Below are 19569 nucleotides of genomic sequence, written 5' to 3' on the forward strand. Positions count from 1 at the left end.
GACACACTAATACTGCAGTTGTTAGCTATAATAGAGTTAACATAGTATGTTTTACATCTAAGGTGCTAGTTCCAGGATGCATCTAATAACCTATCCTTCAAATTTTATCTCAGACTAATATATGCATATTTAGGATTGGTAAATGTTTGAACACTTCTTCTATTACAATAGCCCAAATATTTACAGAATTTTATACATACCTCCACCAAAAAAAATCCATTATATATTTTCAGCGCATCAGTAATATTATGCATTGGTTGAAATCAATATTTCACTTTCAAAATAAAAATAACAATAGCACTTAGACTTATATACCACTTCACCATGCTTGGTTGACCTAGAAAGAGTGCAGAGAAGAGCAATAAAGTTTAATAGGGGTCTGGAGGCTAAAACATAGGAATAATGGTTACAGGAATTGGGTATATCTAATTTAATGAAAAGGAGTGACATGATAGCAGCTTTCCAATATTTAAAGGGCTGCCACAAGGAAGAGGCTCCAAAGCACCTGAAGTTAGGACAAGAAGCAATGGATGGAAACTAATCAAAGAGAGAACCAACCTAAAACTAAGGAGAAATTTCCTGACAGATCAAACAATTAGTTGTGGATGCTCCAACAATGGAGATTTTTAAGAAGAGACAAATTTGTTTGAAATGGTATAGGATTTCCTGCTTGAGAAGAGCTTTGGATTAGAAGACTTCCAAGGTCCCTTCCAACTCTGCTATTCTGTTATTTTGATCCAAGTGATTTGCTATGTATAAGTCTGTAGGAATTCATATCAATCACCAGAATATACATTTCTTATTAAGATAACAGTAGCTGTAGATCAGATCATATTTGAGAAGATACTCTGTAATATTTAAACATTTCAGATTCTTAATATAAAAGAAGATATTTAATAAAGTGATTATCACTTTTCCAGAGAAATTAACAGATTTTCTGGGGAATACTTAAAAACAAAATGTATTTCCCTACTATTTTTTTAATGAATAAATGACAAAGTACTCATTTTTATTAAAACTAACATATTACGTTTGTATTGTGATTGTGTTTGTCAATTAGCAAACTATATACAGTGATTACTATATGTTGTTGGAGACCAGAATATACTATGTTATATATTATATATCTTTCCTTTCTAATTTTGTTCTGCCTTCTGATTTAAATTTTGCTATTTTCTTTTTTTATTGAACAGTTTTAAAAACAAAAAAACAAAACAAAATTAAGCTCCCTCTTGTAAATCAATAAGCATCTATCAAAAACTGTGTGAAAGTATTTCTGAAAACCTTGTTCCTTTATAGAATCATCTGTAAAAATAATTGAAATGTCAATGCAGATGTCTTCATATAAATACATACAAACATCCAATATGTGAGAAGTCTATTATAATGAATGTTTTCTCCTCATACAAGTAGATTCAGTTGCAAAATCAACATGAGTCTTTCCTTTTCTCTGATTTCCACCCCAAATTGGACTTCACATGCTCTTTCGTTAAATCCACTTTCTATTCATTCTATTAGAAGATTTGTTGATCTGCAAATATTGAAACTGCTAATCTGTACGCACCCTCCCTCCCTCCCTCCCTTCCCTCCTCCCACATATGGAACATTCAGAATCCTCCCACTTTCTGAGCTAAAAGCTCAGCCATGTTTTGTATTCATTGCTTTTCCATGTATACACATGAAGTAACTACAGCAAATTTTCAAAACATTTTTCTATGTGGATTCTGACCAAACACATTAATTTTAGGTCTCAAAATAGCTCTTATCCCCTTTCATCTTATTCATTCACTTTACATAACAGATTAATATTTTCCCCATTGCATTCATTCAAAATAAATCACAGAGTAACAGACTTGGAAGGTCTTGGGCGATCTTCTAGTCCAACCCCCTGCTTAAGCAGGAGACCAACTGAGAATTGAAGAAAAAAATAGAATAACAGAGTTGGAAGGGACCTTGGAGGTCTTCTAGTCCAACCCCCTGTGTAGGCAGGAAACCCTACACCACTTCAGACAAATGGTTATCCAACATCTTTCTAAAAACTTCCAGTGTTGAAACATTCACAGCTTCTGGAGGCAAGTTGTTCTACTGATTAATTGTTCTAACTGTCAGGAAATTTCTCCTTAGTTCTAAGTTGCTTCTCTCCTTGATTAAGTTTCCACCCCTTGCTTCTTGTCCTGCCCTCAGGTGCTTTGGAGAATACCTTGACTCTTTTTCCCCAAAAACACATTTTATTATTTGATTTTTCAACAATCATTATTCCTTGGAATGTAACATCCAGCTATCGTCAAAATACACATTTCTATTTTTCATATACACCTACTTACGTCAGAAAACATCAATTTATACTTCTAGAGACATATTTCAGCCTGTTAATGCTTAATTAAACCCTTTCTGTCATTTCATTCATGTATTCATCAGCATAATTCAACATGATCAGGCTATTTTTATTCCGGTCATTACTTTCTCTACTTTCTCCTATTTTCCAGACATAAATTTACCTATTCCTTTATTTTTGATTGTTCTTTTATTTAATAATAATTTGTACCTCTTACATTCCAAGTGAAAATCTTTCCAATACTGAAGATGTGCTAAAAGATTTTTTATCTTAGCTGCCAATCATAGCTATGTCTGAATTGATAAAAAAGCTTTCTTGCTAAGAAAGATATTTCTTCTATCAGCATTTTTCATCTTTTCACATGCAACATTTTTCCTGACAATAACAATAAGTTACCTTTGGTATGATAGCCTCAAAATTCAGTTCCCACCAACTAGGAAGTATATGCAGTGTACTATCCCATACTGAGGATGAATCCATCAAATTAATTAAAAATGAATTATCACACCTTTCTATTAGAATAATGCAAACTGGGTAGGATATGAATAACTTGCTAGAGTAGAGTAGATTTTACAGCTGAAGACAGATGTAAAATTTACCGTCTGCTTTTGGTGTGCAATGAGCAATAATTGTCATGGCATCATGAATCAAAAAGCTAGAAGCCTGTTTCCTGATCATTAGGAGATCTCTAGACATACATGTGAGAAGTTTTCCCCTTAGAATAGAACTTTGCTCCCCACTTGGGTATCAGCAGAGAAAGCAAGTCAGATTATCCCTAGTTGAAACTTTATACTGCTTTACTGTGAGCATCATGTTGATCTGCTGAATTGATACTGTCAGAGAGTAGGTCAGGAGTTGATATATATAAATAAGGGGTTTTTACTCTGGATAATATGATCTAATATTGTATAAAAGTGAAAATACTATTTCCAAACCAGAATGGTTTTCTATGTACAATATATACAGTATAGTATAAGAAATATAATGTGAATGGTGCGGTGGCCTAGAGCTGGAGCTCTTGCCACACAATCAAGAGGCTGTGAGTTCGATCCTAGGTAGAGGCAGATGTTTCTCTCTCTGGGCACAATGAGAATACATCTGCTGAAAGAAACTCTGCATTGGTGACAGAAAGGGTATTTGGCCAGTAAACAGTCAGCTTTATTCAGTTGGCCAGACTCCACCCCACAAGGGATTATGGGGTCATTAAAAGAAGATGAGGATAATGTAAGAAATAAAGTTTAGCCTGCCATGTACTCACAGTTTTTTTTTTTTAAGTTTTATTGATTTTAACAACAAACAAAAACACATGAAACATAAAACATAAAAACATCATCCTCCTTCATGAATTTACAGACAGTGTATCAGTTGGTTTACCACTTTTTTTGTCCATCAATTTCATAGTCTCAATTGTAGTTATATTACACAATAGCTCATATTATCAATCAACAATTATATAGCCTGATATCATTAAACAATCATTTGACTATAATTTTATTAATTCATACTTTAACGAGATAACTATTATTTACTTAACTTATTTTATAACAAATCATAAAGTCATACCAAATCTATCTTAATAAAATTTTATAAAAATAATGTCAAAGAAAAAAAAGTATATATTCATTATGTCCTAAGTTTCTAAATATTCTATTGTTATATTTTATTATGTAGCCATTGATAGAGAAGGTCTTGCTATTCTTGTCGGGGGGAAATGCCACCTGTAAAACATCTTATACAAATTTTCTTTATATGCTGTTGACAATGTCATTTTATACTTTTGAGACCACAATTTTTGCCATTTCTCTAGATCAATCCCATATCCAATATTGTTCCCCCAAGCAATCATTGTTTCTTTAACTTGTTCCTCCACTAGTTTAATTTCCAGCAAATAACTATATAATTTTTTGATCACTTTTTCATCAGTACCCGTCAAAATCAGTCAATTTATCATAAAATCCCTCTGTTTTAAAATCTTTAAGATACCTTGAGTGTATTTGAAAACCAATTCATCTTTATAACTTGTTCTTCTAGATTTTGCATCGTTTTAAGTTCACCCTTGTCATCCAATATTTTCCCATATCTGTTTGTTCCTTCTTATATGTTATAGGATAAGAAAAAGCTTCAATAGTTGATAACCAAACTGGGATTTTCAAATAACATTGTCTCTTAATTTTCTCCCAGTTCAACCATAACGACTCCCGTATATAGTGCCTTCTAAAATAGCCCTTTCTTACTCATTTAGGTAGGTCTTCAAACTCTTTTAATCCAGTTAGTAGAGTGGCCAGTTATAATCCAGTTAGGAAAAAAGAAAAAATAAGAAAAAGACAATAAAAATTAAAAAGCCCAAAATAAGAAAAAAGAAAAGGTTCTTCAGGTTCTTCTAGACCTTAATCCTATTGTGGGATAGTCAGTTATGATTCAAAAATTAAAATTAAAAATAAAGAGAAAAAGAATAAAACTCAATAGTATTAAAAAGTGGTAAAAAAAGAATTCTTCAGATTCTTCACACCTTAATCCAATTGAAAGGTCTCAAAAAATAAAAAAGAGCCATAAAAGTGAATCGAAAATAAAAATGGAAAAGGCAAAAGTCCCAATAAGAAAAAAAAAAGATGTTCTGAGGCTTTCCCTTTAAATTTTTTTTTTTTAAAAATATACAAATATTACAAGGTACTATGGGATTGAAGAGGAGGGATAAGACAGCTAAGAAGAAATAGAAAAAGAGCACACTGCATTTTATTTAATTATCCAAGGCTCTTATTATGGTTTCTCCACAAATTTCAAAGCCAAGCTTCAAATATTCAATTGATAGTAGAGGTCCCAAAGAACACCTGTAAAAACATTCTCCAGTGTTCTTCCCTCTATCTTATCAAATTCCAGTGTCCTTGAGAGAGTTTTTCAGTCCTCTCAGCATCAAATAAAGTATTTTCAAGCCTCTAGTTGGCAGTGTTACCATGTTTCTTTAATCCACTCCCCTTCTTTCCCAGAAAAGCCTAATAAAAAAGAATATATACATACCTACCTACATACATATATATATATATGTGTGTGTGTGTGTGTGTGTGTGTGTGTGTGTGTGTGTGTGTTTTCTTAAGTTTTCGTGGGTACTTACATGATGGCATTGGCTTTGCTCGGGTATTTTCCCACGTCATAGTAGCTGTGCTTTTAAAGTTGTAGCGATCTCATGATGAGATTCTGCTGAAACGTCGCTACAACTTTAAAAGCACAGCTACTATGACGTGGGAAAATACCGAGCAAAGCCGAATGCCTATATATATATATATATATATATATATATATATATATATATATATATATATTTATTTATTTATTTATTTATTTATTTATTTATTTTACTAAAGGGAGCCTCTATTCTGAAAACTGTATAAACAGTCAAAAAGGAGAAGAAAAAAATAGATAAATATAAGAGAAAAACCAGTCTAGTTGCAATTACTAGATCGCAATAGAAGTTCAGTGAAAACAAAAGTAAAAGTAAAAAGCCAAGCCTCGCTTTGATATTTCTCTTTAGAAAATTGCCGCTAAGTCAATGTTGTCAAGTTTTGTCAAAAGTCTTACAGATTTCTTCTCATTTTAGAGTGCCCTTAAGTCCCAAATTAAAAAAAAAATTCTCACCAGCCGATACACTTTCTCTTTCTTTCTCTTCCTTCTGGAGCTTGTCACAGCTTCAGCAGCTTAATGGCTGCCTCTCCACCGATGGTAAAAGGGCTTCTCTTGGATCAACCAGGGACTTTGCGATGTCCCTGGGATCAACAGAACGCACCCCTTACTATCACTGTCTCTACGGGATGGTTTAGGTCCGTTGGGACCGACGGGGCGAAGATATCAACTGCGATCTCGGAACCCGAGATTGCAGCTGTATCGCAGTGACGTAGCTCCGCCTTCCTTGAATATATTTAATCTTATATCGAATTTGTATAACCCACACATGATACAATGGAGGGAGAAAAGCCAGATGGCCAGAACTATCACCTCTGAGAGGCACAACCAGGAGATGAGAAGGTCATAAAAATTCCACAGTGAGATTGTACTTTGGGAATCTCTTGAATAGTTCGTTCTAAAAAGGGGGTGGGGGGGAAATTAGGTATGCCCTGGGAAACTGTGAAAAGATTGTTCCTTACAAGAGGGGTGGGGAGGAATTAACATACTGGCTTTTGTTTCACTAAATACACATCAAGATAAGGGGAGGGGTTCTAAACTCCCTTATGTATCCCTGTATGCCTGAGAGACCTCAGACGCTGCTTTGAATTCCTACAGGAATTGTCTCATCTCAATAAAGAATTCCTTTGTGATATGTTTGGATACGTTTTCAGAAGTTCATTCTAGTTGAGTGAATGGGAAAAGTTTTGTAACCTGACAATATCTGTATATTCTGTATATTCATGAAGCCAAGCAAAGCCTTTAAATCAGCGGTCGCCAACAATGGGCCGCAGCCCACTGGTGGGCCATGAGAAAATTTTGGTGGGCCGCAGAGAGATCCCACCATCCTATTTCAATTGCCTGGGATTCTAATTGGTTTCGTGTTTTTAATTCCCCCTTTTTATTTAACAGATCTCTATATTTTATCATTTTGTTGAAATCTAGAGCTTTGGAAAATATTGGTTCTTCTGCCAAATAAATTTTGATATTTTTTTGTTTAGGTCCTCAAAAAAGTTCCTTCTTAGCTTGACTGGCACCATTTGGAACAAAAATAGTAATTTTGGTAACACATTCATTTTTACAGTTGCAATCCACCCCAGCAGTGACAATTGTATTTTAGCCAGCTATCTACATCCTTTTGAATTTGAAGTGTTAATTTATCATAGTTGTCTTCTTTTATCAACAAACATTTCTCTGTGAGCAAAATTCTGAGATATTTTACTTTTCAAAATCTATCTGCATACCTGATATATTTACTAGTTCTTTGTTTTGCTTTTTGGTTATTTTTGGTGCAGTTTTTGAGTTTTTTTTTTTTCATTTCTATTCTCTCAAATATTTGGAGCTCATGTAATGCAATTTTGTTAGAGTTTTTTCATCATTTTCCAGATTACTTGAGCTCACTATCCTGAATAGTATGATGTTTGTAAACTTTTTTTTTTTTCTTCCTGATACTTCTTGGCTATAACAGTAATTAATAAATGAATTTGAGTATCCCCTGTGAAAACTCAATATAGATTAATCAGATCTACTGTAGCTAATAGTTGTTAACTCATGAAGCTTCCCTGATTTGTTCCTGAGTTGCCATAAGTAGGGGGATGGAAAATCTCAGAGTAGACACAAATATGGCACTCTGTATCTTTTTATGCCTTATACCAAGCTACCTAGAACAAATTCCTTCTATGCTTTGGACCCAAACACAAAAAAAGAGATGACTAAGTTCCCCATTTTTCTGTATATTACTGAGACATTTCATGACTTAATTATATCACAGGTATATAAATTATGGAAACATGTTAATGCTCCCATGATTAAAATTATAGAGAGCCTAATTGAAAAAGCATAAACTGAAATGAAGAATTCCTAATTATAGTTTGCTTTGAGATATTAATTTTCCGCCATAATGAATGCATAATTCTTCAAACTAGAAAAAGAAACTCTTGCATTAATATGTTAACTGAAGATACAATCAGGAATTGTCATAAGTGCATAGTGAAGATACAAAAGAAACCAATTAGAGTGTAAGTGTAGTACATCAAGAGTTCTTTTGTCTATAAGAACTAGTTAACAAAAAAAATTACAGAAAGTTTATGTGAATTCTTGTGAACTTTGGGAATGATAAAATTTATAGAATACATTTCATGGGCTTATCATCATTCATGCCTTGGTGACTTCTCAGTTGGACCACTACAATGCACTCTACTTGGGGCTGCTCTTGGAGACCAAAAATATTACAACTTATCCAAAATATGTGGAACTATATCATATAGCTCTTGGTTTGCCTGTATCATACTGCTGTTGAGCAAGCTGTACTGGCTCCTAGTTTTGTTCTAGCTTCTAGTATAAATTCAAGGTGTTAATTATTTTAAGCCCTATCTTTATCAGGGCCAAGCTATTTGTGGGACCATCTCTTCCATCAGGTTTGATAGGATGAGCATGCTGCAGACCCTGTCCCTTCAATGCCATTGTCTAGAAGAACCGAGGAAGCTCCTTCTTCCATAGTAACTCTTCACTGAGATCCATTTCTAGCAAAATATAGAGTTGGCTTTTCTTTCATGTATTAAAATAAATTGAGGTTGGAATTTAGACAGTGTCCTGCTCAATGGATTGGATACTCTTGATTAAAACTCTAGGTTTTGCATATTACTGTATTTTTATTATTCTCACAAACCTGCCAAAATTGTATTTCATAAGTGGGTGTCCATATAAATCGAAATAAATGTTATTGTTTTAGGTCAGTATTTAAAATGGGATTATAACCATTATTTAATCCTTTTGATACTGCATGATCTTTTGCAATAAGTATTTGAAATAGTGACTTTATTTCCAACAAGTCTTGCATAGAATGTAGGTTTAAGTTCAATGATACCCAGAGTTTTAGTAAGGTGGATCTATCCCTGTGCTTGTGTTTCAATGTTTCCTTGCATTGTTCATAGTAAACTCATTTAATTGGGAGATAAGAAGTTTCTTGCTTTTTAAATGTCCTGAGCAAAATGTGATGGTTCCGCTTCCAAGTTAATGGTAGAATCTTTGGTAGAAACCAGATTTCAATTACTTTGTTATTCTTGTCATCCAAAATTTCCATTTTCAGGAGTAAAATTGAAAGACAACCAAGTTTTGTTGCTCATTTCTGATGGTAGTTTTCATAGCTATATGTTACAATTGTTGTTATCAGAATAATGTATCTATACAATTTAACATTTTTCTAGATTTATCATCTTTCTCTAAAATTGAAGCCATCTCTTTATTTTATGGTCACAGTTCAACATTTCTATGAATTTTTGAGCTTATGAAAATAAAGGCTGTTACCTCTTCATCTTTTTGCATTGGGTTGGCATTGCACATTAACATAATTGTTTAGCAAGTGAATGGTCATATAAATCAGGTAACAAAATAAATAATAAATTATAGTTAACATCATGCTAGCTTCTTTCATCTTCAAAAAGTTTTTTTTTAAGACTTCCTTATCTCCATTCAAAAGGTCTGGGACTGTTAATATTTCTTCTAGCAATTTTAACGCCAATGTCTATTTCTTTTAGTTGAGGATTTCTTTTGATACAAGGGATTAAAGGGTCACAAAAATAAAAGGTATGGTAACAACTGTGGTATATTCAGTTGTTCCATATTTTATATTAAAAACTATACAGAACAGTTTAAGCAGAATTTTCATTACTTGAGCCCAATCCTTAACAGAATCTGGCTCATTGAAATCGTTATGCTTAATATCCATTATATTACAGTTGGAAATTTCCTTACTTTAACATAAATTTGGCATATACACCTCTAATTTGTGCATGTAAGACTTTTTTCAATTTCTGGGCATAATTACAATTAGGGCTTTGATCCTGAATCCAATTCAGAGTGAGGCATTGTTTGAACTTATCAAGACAGAACAGAAGTGGTCTTCTTGATTTTCCATCTCTGATAACATTATTTGGAACCTTAGCACACAGGAAAAGATAATGTGTACAGGGTCTTAAGATAAAAAGAAGGTTTTAAAACATAAAGTATTATATTTTTGTGTCTTCTAATATAAAAATGCCTTGATGAGATCAAGGGACATTGAATTAAGATACCGATGCATTTTGAAACCAAAATAAGCAAAAAAATACTAAAGAGAAATTTAGCATTCTTGCTACCCTTGTAGGTTTTGATGAATTCATGTGAAAAATAGGAATGAACTCTATTATGATAGATGCAAGCTTTCTGATAATAATTTAGACGGCTATATTTTTTTCAGAATTCTAGATGCTACTTAATACATTATTTATGACATTAAATTAACTGGGAAAATTAATGTTTATTGAAGAGTTGCCAAACTCTGCTAAAAAGACAGCAAATCCCATTCAACAAGTTTTCCAAAAGTGCATTTCTTAGATAAATTGATTAAAGATAATGTAAGAGGTAGAAAATTGTCTGCCTCCCCTCACACAGCAAACAGAACAAATGAATTAATTCTACTTTATTGTAGGGCTACATTGACAGAAATATGCAAGTCTGAAAGTACAAATCTCCCTTTGTCTCTTTTTACAGACTGAGAAGTTAGGGAAGATTTTTCCCAGTTTATTTCTCTGCTTGTTATGCAGCTGCAGAAACCTGTCTCCATCCCCACATATGGTTGTGCTCTAGCAGTATCTCATCACCACTACCATCTCCAGTCTCCCAAAGTCGTTTTCACATACTATTGGAGAAGTCATAGGAACTGAATTGTTCCAGATATCTTGATATCATTTCTTATTTATTTCTTTGTGTGTGTGTGTGTGTGTGTGTGTGTGTGTGTGTATGTGTGTATCTCTCTCTGTGTGTGAGTGTGTATAATTTAGAATTGTAAACAACCCTGCTGTCAAATGTTTTAGCCGGGAGGCTCTGAAGAACAATATTCTCCCCTTTCAGGGCATTTAATAAGAAAAAAAAAATACCCACACCTTTCTTATGAACTTTCTACAGCTGTTCCATACATCATTAGGAAAGGATATATTAAAACACTTGGACATTAAAGAACACATACAATCATTTTAAGCAATGCCACACTGTTGAATCAATAGGATTAATCTTCCAGTGTCCTGGAATAAGACTCACTCAGAATTAATAGCCTGTATTCTCACGCACACAATAGATGGAGGAGTTACCTCAAAGGCAAAGTACATCTCAAAAGCACAGTATTTAACGAAATGTTCTTCCTCTGTCTCTTGGTAAAAATTCTCATTGCACAACAAAACAAAATAAAACAAAATCTTGTAGAGCTATTGTTCTCCACTTTTTTCTTCTTGGCTGTTTGATTCCTCCTCTCAGATCAGGTATCCAATCTGCTTCTCTTCTTAGTTTCTTCCTGGCTGTTCAAACTTTGATTTATTTTTATTTTTAATTTTATTTGGTTTGTCAATTGCTTACAAGATAATAGGTATAAGTATATACATATTTTTGAATACATGAAGTGGGTACATATAAGAAAAATAAAAGAAACAATAGGACAGGGACGGTAGGCATGTTGGTGCGCTTATGCATGCCCCCTACAGACCTCTTAGGAAAGGGTGAGGTCAATAGTAGACAGTCTAAGGTTAAAGTTTGGGGGTGTTGGGGAAGAAACCACAGAGTCAGGTAGAGTATTCCAGACATTGATCACTCTGTTGCTGAATTTCCCCCCAAGAATCTCTCTCTCTCTCCCTCCCTCCCTCTCCATCTCCCTCTCCCTCTCTCTCTTGTAAAGTTACTTTTTCAGCATGGTTATAAATTCAAATTGTCATTAAACAGGACATCAATAAACAAGAACTGCTTGTATTTTTCCAACTCTTGCATTCAATTTCTTGCCATTCTACTTTTGAAGACAGACTCACCCTCCAGACTCTAGGGCTTGTTGAACTAAAACACTTAGGACCAGAAGATATAATTATAAGGTATTGTGATTATGGATCATATAATCTCATACCTTGTTTAACCTTTTTCTGACTTGGTTTCTCAACCATGTCAATCATTCAATTTATTGCAATCATAGTAGTTCTATTAAAGGTTTCAATATAATTACACAAGTTATGAATTCATGAAGGGATATAGATTTTGCTGCAGCTCTAAAGTGTTTAATTGTACCAGGGTGGCCCTTACACAAGTGATGTTCATTCAACAACTAAAGGAGGATTCAGTTGAATACGCTTATAAGCCTTTCAGAATTCAACAAAACTTTGTTGTTCCTTTTCTTTCTGTTCTTCATTCCAATTCATTTGGGTCATCATTTGGACTTAAAGTATGGAAACCAGTTGACAGGAGCATCTGAAAATGAAATTAAAAAATATCATCACAGCTCCAATTGACCCTGTTTTTTTTTTTTTTTTACCTCACAGCAAGCAATGTGCAAGCTAAAGATAAAAGACATCAACTGCAGTCATTTGTCATGGTCAAATCACTATCTGGTCACTTTGGGACTTACAGTTACTACTGTCCTTAGAGGGTGTGGGGCGATTAAGATAATTTATCCCAGGTACCTTATGGATCCAATTAGTTTCCTTATACACTTGGTAAATTTCTCAGTGATCTAGTGGACAGCTGAGTTCTGTAGCAGGGAAGCAGCAGAAGTGTTCAATAGGAGTACTGCCAAGTGCCAATCCAATTCAGGCCGACATCATTGCAGTACAATTCTAATACTTTTCTGCACTTATTACATTTGTAGAGTGCTGGTGAGCAATGCAAATCTTGGGATTTTTCTACAATAAATGCAGACAGTTGGATAGATGTTCATTTTTATTGCCAATAGTCTCCTAAATTAGATTGTTTCTCTTACACTCAAAAAGTTGTTTGTTCCTATCCCATTAAATTTTCTTGGTCTTTTTCAGTGTCTACCAGCTTGTTGTAAAAGAAGAACGGCCACAGAAATCACGAAGAGCTGCAGACATCATTGAATGTTTTTCTGTTCCAGTGAGCTACAAAAATGCTTCAAATCTTGACTCCCCTCATTACTTTGCAGCTGAGTTGAAACCAGTCAATCTTCCAGTTACGCAGCCTTTCACAGTAGGAGATAACAAAACCTATAATGGCTATTGGAATGCTCCACTTTCACCATTGAAAAGCTACAGCATTTACTTTCAGGCTCTAAGTAAAGCAAATGGGGTAAGTGCATCATGAGCAAAATCACTCAATTTAACAATAAATCCCCTGGATCTTTTAAAAAAAAACATGCCAAACCATGTAATTTTTTTAATATTTGATAATATGCTTCTCGTATTATCGCAAGTGTATGTGAAGTGTATAACATATTTGCTTTAAGTGGGTGGAATTAAAATAATTGTCACTGTCCATTGCAACTTAGATATTATAGAATAACAAACTTGGAAGGGACCTTGGAGGTCATCTAGTCAACCTCCTGCTCAAGCAGGAGAATTTATTCCAAATATTAGCCTCTACCTAGGATCAAACTCACAGCCTCTTGATTGTGAGGTGAGAGCTCCACTTCTAGGCCACCAGAGCAGATATAATATCCATGAGTGTGTTTGCAGTAGGGAACCAAGCAGAAAACTTAGCCAAGATCTTTTTGATGTAAGAGAAGAAAGACTTCACCCACCCCACCACTGTTATCCTGACCAAAATCTCTAAGAGGAAGAAAGACTATATTTTCTGTCAATAAGCTGCAGAGAAAACCAGCACAAGAGAGATTGGCCAGGCATAGAATTGTTGGGAGAAGGTGAAAATCTCCACTCAGGTTTTCTGTGAAAGTTAAGGAGAGGAACAATAAACATATATGTGCGGTTGTGATTTATATTCCTGTTTGAAGACCTACACCTTCCAACTCATAAATAATGACAGCCCAAGAGCTAATATAATTCCAAATGACACAGATATACCAAAACAAAAACAAAAAAAATTCCAAGTTTACATTTCATTCTATAATTATTTAATAAGAGGTACAAGCTCTAACTGCTTCCAGCTGTCTCCTTTCCCCCCATCAACTTCACTTTATAAACATTGCTTGGTATAGAAATGGAACATTTTAAAAAATCCTCTTTTATTTGATCGCACTGTTAATCTAAAATTCTTTTGTAGTAAATAGTATCTCCTATTTTCAACACAATTTCAGACTAGCCTCCTTTAATGAGATTTGTATCTATCTATTTATCAATGCCTAGCTCTTCCTCTTCCTGTGATATTTTAATTAAATATGAATTGGTCACAGTAAAAAATGAAATTTCAATGTTGATTTTTTTTCTTCAGGAGAAGGATTTACATCAGATAATATAAACAGAATGGTTTAACAGGATAAAAATTGTAATCTCACTTCTGTCTTCATTTCTAATTATTGCTTTCTGCCCTTGATAAAGTTCTTGGATTTCTTCTGAGGTTAGACAGCTGAATCCAGAATATTATGGCATCCTCAACAACCATAGACAGGATTCTCAGAATTTTTTTTTTTAAAATAGAACAGTATGAGGAAAGGCAAGATATAAAGGCTAAAAGTTTTTAAAAAGTCAATAAGAATTAAATAAATACATTAATAATTGCTGAAACCTTGTAAGATTGTCAAATCTTGTGAGATTTTTATATTTACATTTAAAATATTGGTAATAAAAGCTGAGCTTTTAAGAAGTGCTAATGGTGAGATTGTCAAAAACTTTAAGACTAAAAAAAATAATTTGGTGCATTCAGAAAACACACAAGGATTTTTTGGACTTTGTACTTCAATTGTGTGTCCTGTCCAAAGGCTACAGAGACCATTGCCTGTGGTATCATTGGCTGAAATTTGTCAACATTATTCTGTTTAAGTGTACAAAGCGCAATACTGATACCTTAAAAATTACAGAGACTTAAGATATTTTGCTCCTCTCTCTCCATCAGAAAAATCATCTTGATGGCTTGGAAGGTTGTTTTTTGTTTTTTTTTGAGGGATGCTGTATTGTGAATCTAATGTTTAAAGCACTCATTGTACTGCTTAAATCTCCTATACTGTTCAAAAATATGTTTATAAGGAAAAAGATTGAATCCCTGAACTCCACCCACTTGGCAGGATTTCTGGAATTTTAAATAACATGCCGGGGGCTGCATATTCCTACTCTTAACATTCCTGTGCATTGTTGCACAATCTCATTGAATCAGGAACCAGTTGTATTTTATCTATACAATTTTTTGCTTCCCCTTTACACCCAACTCTGACATATTTCATTTAAGTATCTGGCTTTTGACAAGTCCATAGAGTGAAAAAACCCACACATTCCAGTAAACAGATGTTTGTATTATAAAATTAAAGAATATTCAATTTCACGTATGTTCTATTTAGACTATCTTTGGGTGGAGATCCAGAAAATTCAATTCCTCTATGACAACCCCAAGACTAGAACATGACAATTTGGCATATTACCCCAGACATGGCACATTGTGCAACAAAAGCCAAAGAATGGCTGATCTAAGTTGGTCACAATTTAACAGACATAATATGTAAATATCTATTGTGTCATTTTCAATGTAACAGTCTTAGCTAATGAGAGAAGAGACTGGATGGCTACAGTACAGCTTTACTTGGTCACAAACAGAAGCTCTAACATGCAAAAAAAACCACTGCTTTTTTTTAAAGGGGGGGTGACAACTTTTGCACATGATTTAAAATTTAAATTTATTCCAAAGGAAATGTTACTGAGGTTTTAGAACATAGTATAAGTTAATGTCTAGAGGAAAACACCCATGTATTTTTAGAAGGAATGGGAATTCATAGTAGACTTATTATTATCTGAGCCTAATTTATAGTAGAAGGATATCAGATGACAAGAAGGCATACCTCTTATTAGTCATGATACAGAATTTAAGCAGACCCTGCCACAGCATGGGAATAATGCATGGGAAGAAGACAGAATTTAATTCCAATCAAAACTAATAAGTAATTTGGTTTGGCAGTACTCAGTGTTCAGATGTCAGACTTTGATCTATCCCTGTCCTTTATTTTATGTGTCACAGACTAATACAAATATGCCCACATATACCAATACTAGCAATATTATAGCTATCAGGTATCAGTACTGAAACACAAAGCTGAGCTATTTTTTTTCCTAAGAAGCAGGGAAACATTATGGAATAAAGTAATTTTTCCCACCCACAATCTGCAGTACCACTGATTGCTAAGTATAGCAATGTGGATTGTCCTCCTTGTGCAAACATTTAAAAATAATAATAAGAATAATTTAAGGATTAGGGGACTCTCTGCAAGGCAATGTATCAATGTGTAAGAGGTGAACATCAACTCTTTTCAATTGCCAAATATGCCCAGCAACCAATTTCAGTTTAATGACAATTGGGTTTGGGACTTGACAGAGCGCTTCTGAATGGGGCTTATGTTAAAATTTAGTGTAATTTGAAGCAAAAGAAAGTAAATAGAAAAATAAAGCCCTTATAAAGGCGTTTAATCACTGGAAATTAGATCTATCAATCACAAAACTCTGCCTGTGCCTCTGTCCATGCATCTGACTGAATTATTATTTTTTGATGGAAGTTTGGATGATTTTATGGGACATTCAAATTATGAGGTTAAACTATTTTTAGACTCTCCTACTCTCGGAATCAGATTGTTTCCTCTTAAACTTGGAGGAAGTTTTGAATATGTTTGAAGTGGAAGATAATACCTTTAAAAAAAAATTAATCTGGTACAGTTGCTGTCTTGTGTTTGTCAGCTGTTAGAAATGATAGCAGTAGGACAGTCTACTTATAGAGAAGTATTCTGGGAGTAAGAAATTATGCAATATGATATACAATAATACTAGCATCACCAGATGTAGAATCATGTTTTTATCTTATCCCACCAGAAAATATATTTCCTATAATAAAGTATTGTTCTATTTTTTGAAAAAATATTATTAAAATAAAGATGAAAATTATAAATATATAATGTGATATTAATACTTGCAAAATGTGCACAAAATAACCCTATTGATAGAATGCTATTATAATTTTATATACAATAATTTATACAGGCAAAATGTGCATAAAATAGCCACATTAATAAAGTTCTATTATATACAATTAATAAAGTTATATTATATACAATCATTTATTCAAAATCCGGTACTTGAAGACATATGTTTTACAGTATAAAAGAGAGGAAGAAAGTGGCATTTGTATTTTATTACCACCCAACAAATATTTCTTTGTCAGAACCATAAAGACAAATTGCAAGGTATAACCTGATTATATATCATTTGGGTATGAATTGTGTGTTCTTAAATTATGCATAATTTTTGAACAAAAGGTATGTAGATGAGTCTAAATCAAATATGTATGGTTTGCAAAAAATTTCTATAATTTATATTCTCACATTTTTTTGCAAAAAAGAAAAAAAATTAAAAAACAATGAAATGATTGGTAACTTTCCCTAACACTTTTCTGTAGAGTTTAAACATTTTTTTCAAGTTTTATATTCTTAAGCTAGACAGATCTTTTTCAAATATGCATTTCCTTGTATATATTTGTGAAGGTGTCCAAGTAAAGTGTGATGGACAGTAGAGGACTGTATTTATGCCCATGTATTTTTGTCCTTTTTTGCAGACTGCACCATTTCCCTTTCACTAATGTGCATATTGAATTTAATTTATATCCCCAATCTTTTCCCTGACAATGGCACTCAGGTTTTATGCACAGTGGTATCAATTTGCATTTAGTAGGGCTGAATACTCTTCAAAAGTGATTTGAAGTGCTTCAGGTCTCATGCAGAAATAGCATTTCTTTGCTGTTTATTAAAGCAACCTGTTCATGTTTCAGGTATCCATATAAGTATGGGGGGAAAAAAGGATACCCTGTAAGGAATTCATCATCAAAGTTCTGGTGACTCTTGAAGCAATAGGAATCTGAAAAATATCATGTTCCCTTAAATGAATAGTAGATGAGAAATGTATGCTTGCATTCAGGTCATGTCCACAGCATTTCTAAACCTTTTTCATTGTGTGCACAGTTCTATATTTATTATGCTAGGCATAGATATTCCAGAAATATTCTTTATGTATGACTCTAGCTGAAGGATATTGTTCCTTCTTAAGTGCTTCATAAAGAAACAATCTGATGTCCTTTCATGTTCTGTCATTTTCAGGAAACCAAAATAAATTGTGTCCGACTAGCCACCAAAGGTATGTTCAAGATCTCTTTCTCCTATCTTTAAATTATGGAAACAAATTCCTGCAGTGATGTAAAGTACAAGTACCTTTATGATCTTTAAGATGCCCCTGAATGTTTCTTTTGTTACCAGAGAATAACAGGGCTGCCATAAAGTGGAATATCCATACGTTGACTTAAACCAGAAAAGCCACTGTTTTTTTTAAAGTTCACTTTTTTCCCTCTATTTGTTTCAAATAATTCTTATACTTTTAAGAATACCACACTCCAGACAGAGCTTTCAGTTTTGATAGTTATATGGAAGTGATAATCAAGCTAGTAAACAGAATTCAAAAGAGAGCACATGCCTTGATTTCCAATGAGAGTGTTTTTACAATATCTAAAAGTTCAGTCTTGATTTGTTCAAGTTCTGTGATGTGCCTCCAGGGACCTGGACAAGAATTACTTAAAATTAATGGTAATTTAAAATGAGAAATCAAACCATTGGCCACATACTAGTGTCTAACTTAATCTAAACAGAATAGTGGTACTTTGCTAAAATAAATTTGACACCCCTCAATCTAAATGACAGAGATATGATTCCTTTGGAAAGACATGAATCAAGCAGGTAGCTTTGCCAGCAAAGGTGTCAATAGTACAATTTATTTGTAACATAAACTAAAAGTAGAGAAATTCCTGTCTGCCAAATAATTTTCCTCAGTAAAAATGTCCTTGAACACAGTTGCAGAAATGGGGAAAATGTGCATATTTTAAAACTGTATTACAATCAGTTTAATGTAGACATTTTTCCCCAAATTTCACTTTGGTACCAAGCTGAATAATAGAATTATTATTATTCAATTTATGTCAATGCCTATTTTCTCATGTTATAGTTTTATTTTTTCTGTAATTCTATTCTTGTAATTTTATGTGAAATCTAATGATCACTGTCAAGATATAAAATTCAATGAGTATGAACATAGTATTTAAATATTTGGGGAAACCTCTTCTTACTGTACAATAATTAAGGAGTAGGACAAGTAGCTATCTATACATTTAGTGATTTAAAACAATGTTCCTGAATAACAAAACTGTTATCAGTGGAGTCATGAATATCTTCATTGGTCTCTTATTTTAAAGGAAATAGCTAGAGCATAGTTATGAACCCCAATAAAGGAGTTCATCATAACTTTTAAACTTCATTTATAGCCTTTTGCTCCACAATATATTTTTCACATTGACAATAAAGTTTATTGGTTTTTCTTCATTAGCTATAGTTACAACATCAAAGGGTTGGTTTAGCAACCCCAATTCCATTCTCTGTTTACATGATACTGACTTTATCTTGTCTTTACACTATGATTTACACAGACTTATCCTTCTGTTTTCTATATCACAGAATACTAACTAGCCACAAAATGAAAAAAGTCAGAATAATTCATCATTATACTGACAGCTGTTTCCATCAGCAAAAGTTATCTTCTACTTAAATTCACCACTATAAAATGCCTCCAAACTAAGGCATAATACATTTG

At 33.3% G+C, this 19569-nt stretch overlaps 1 protein-coding gene across 2 annotated transcripts in view; it reads left to right on the forward strand.

Annotated features, from left to right (window-relative positions):
• Window positions 1-19569, forward strand: part of PTPRT (protein tyrosine phosphatase receptor type T) — a 678367-nt gene that overhangs the window by 541330 nt on the left and 117468 nt on the right. For both annotated transcript variants that reach the window (XM_087929083.1, XM_087929084.1), the window contains exons 12-13: window positions 12811-13084; window positions 18033-18069. In XM_087929083.1, coding sequence (XP_087785209.1) covers window positions 12811-13084; window positions 18033-18069 — 311 coding nt within the window. The remainder of the gene's footprint in view (window positions 1-12810; window positions 13085-18032; window positions 18070-19569) is intronic.

Source organism: Pseudonaja textilis, chromosome 3, assembly GCF_049901715.1.
Source record: "Pseudonaja textilis isolate UNSWEBS1 chromosome 3, rPseTex1.2, whole genome shotgun sequence".
Classification (NCBI taxonomy): Eukaryota; Metazoa; Chordata; class Lepidosauria; order Squamata; family Elapidae; genus Pseudonaja; species Pseudonaja textilis.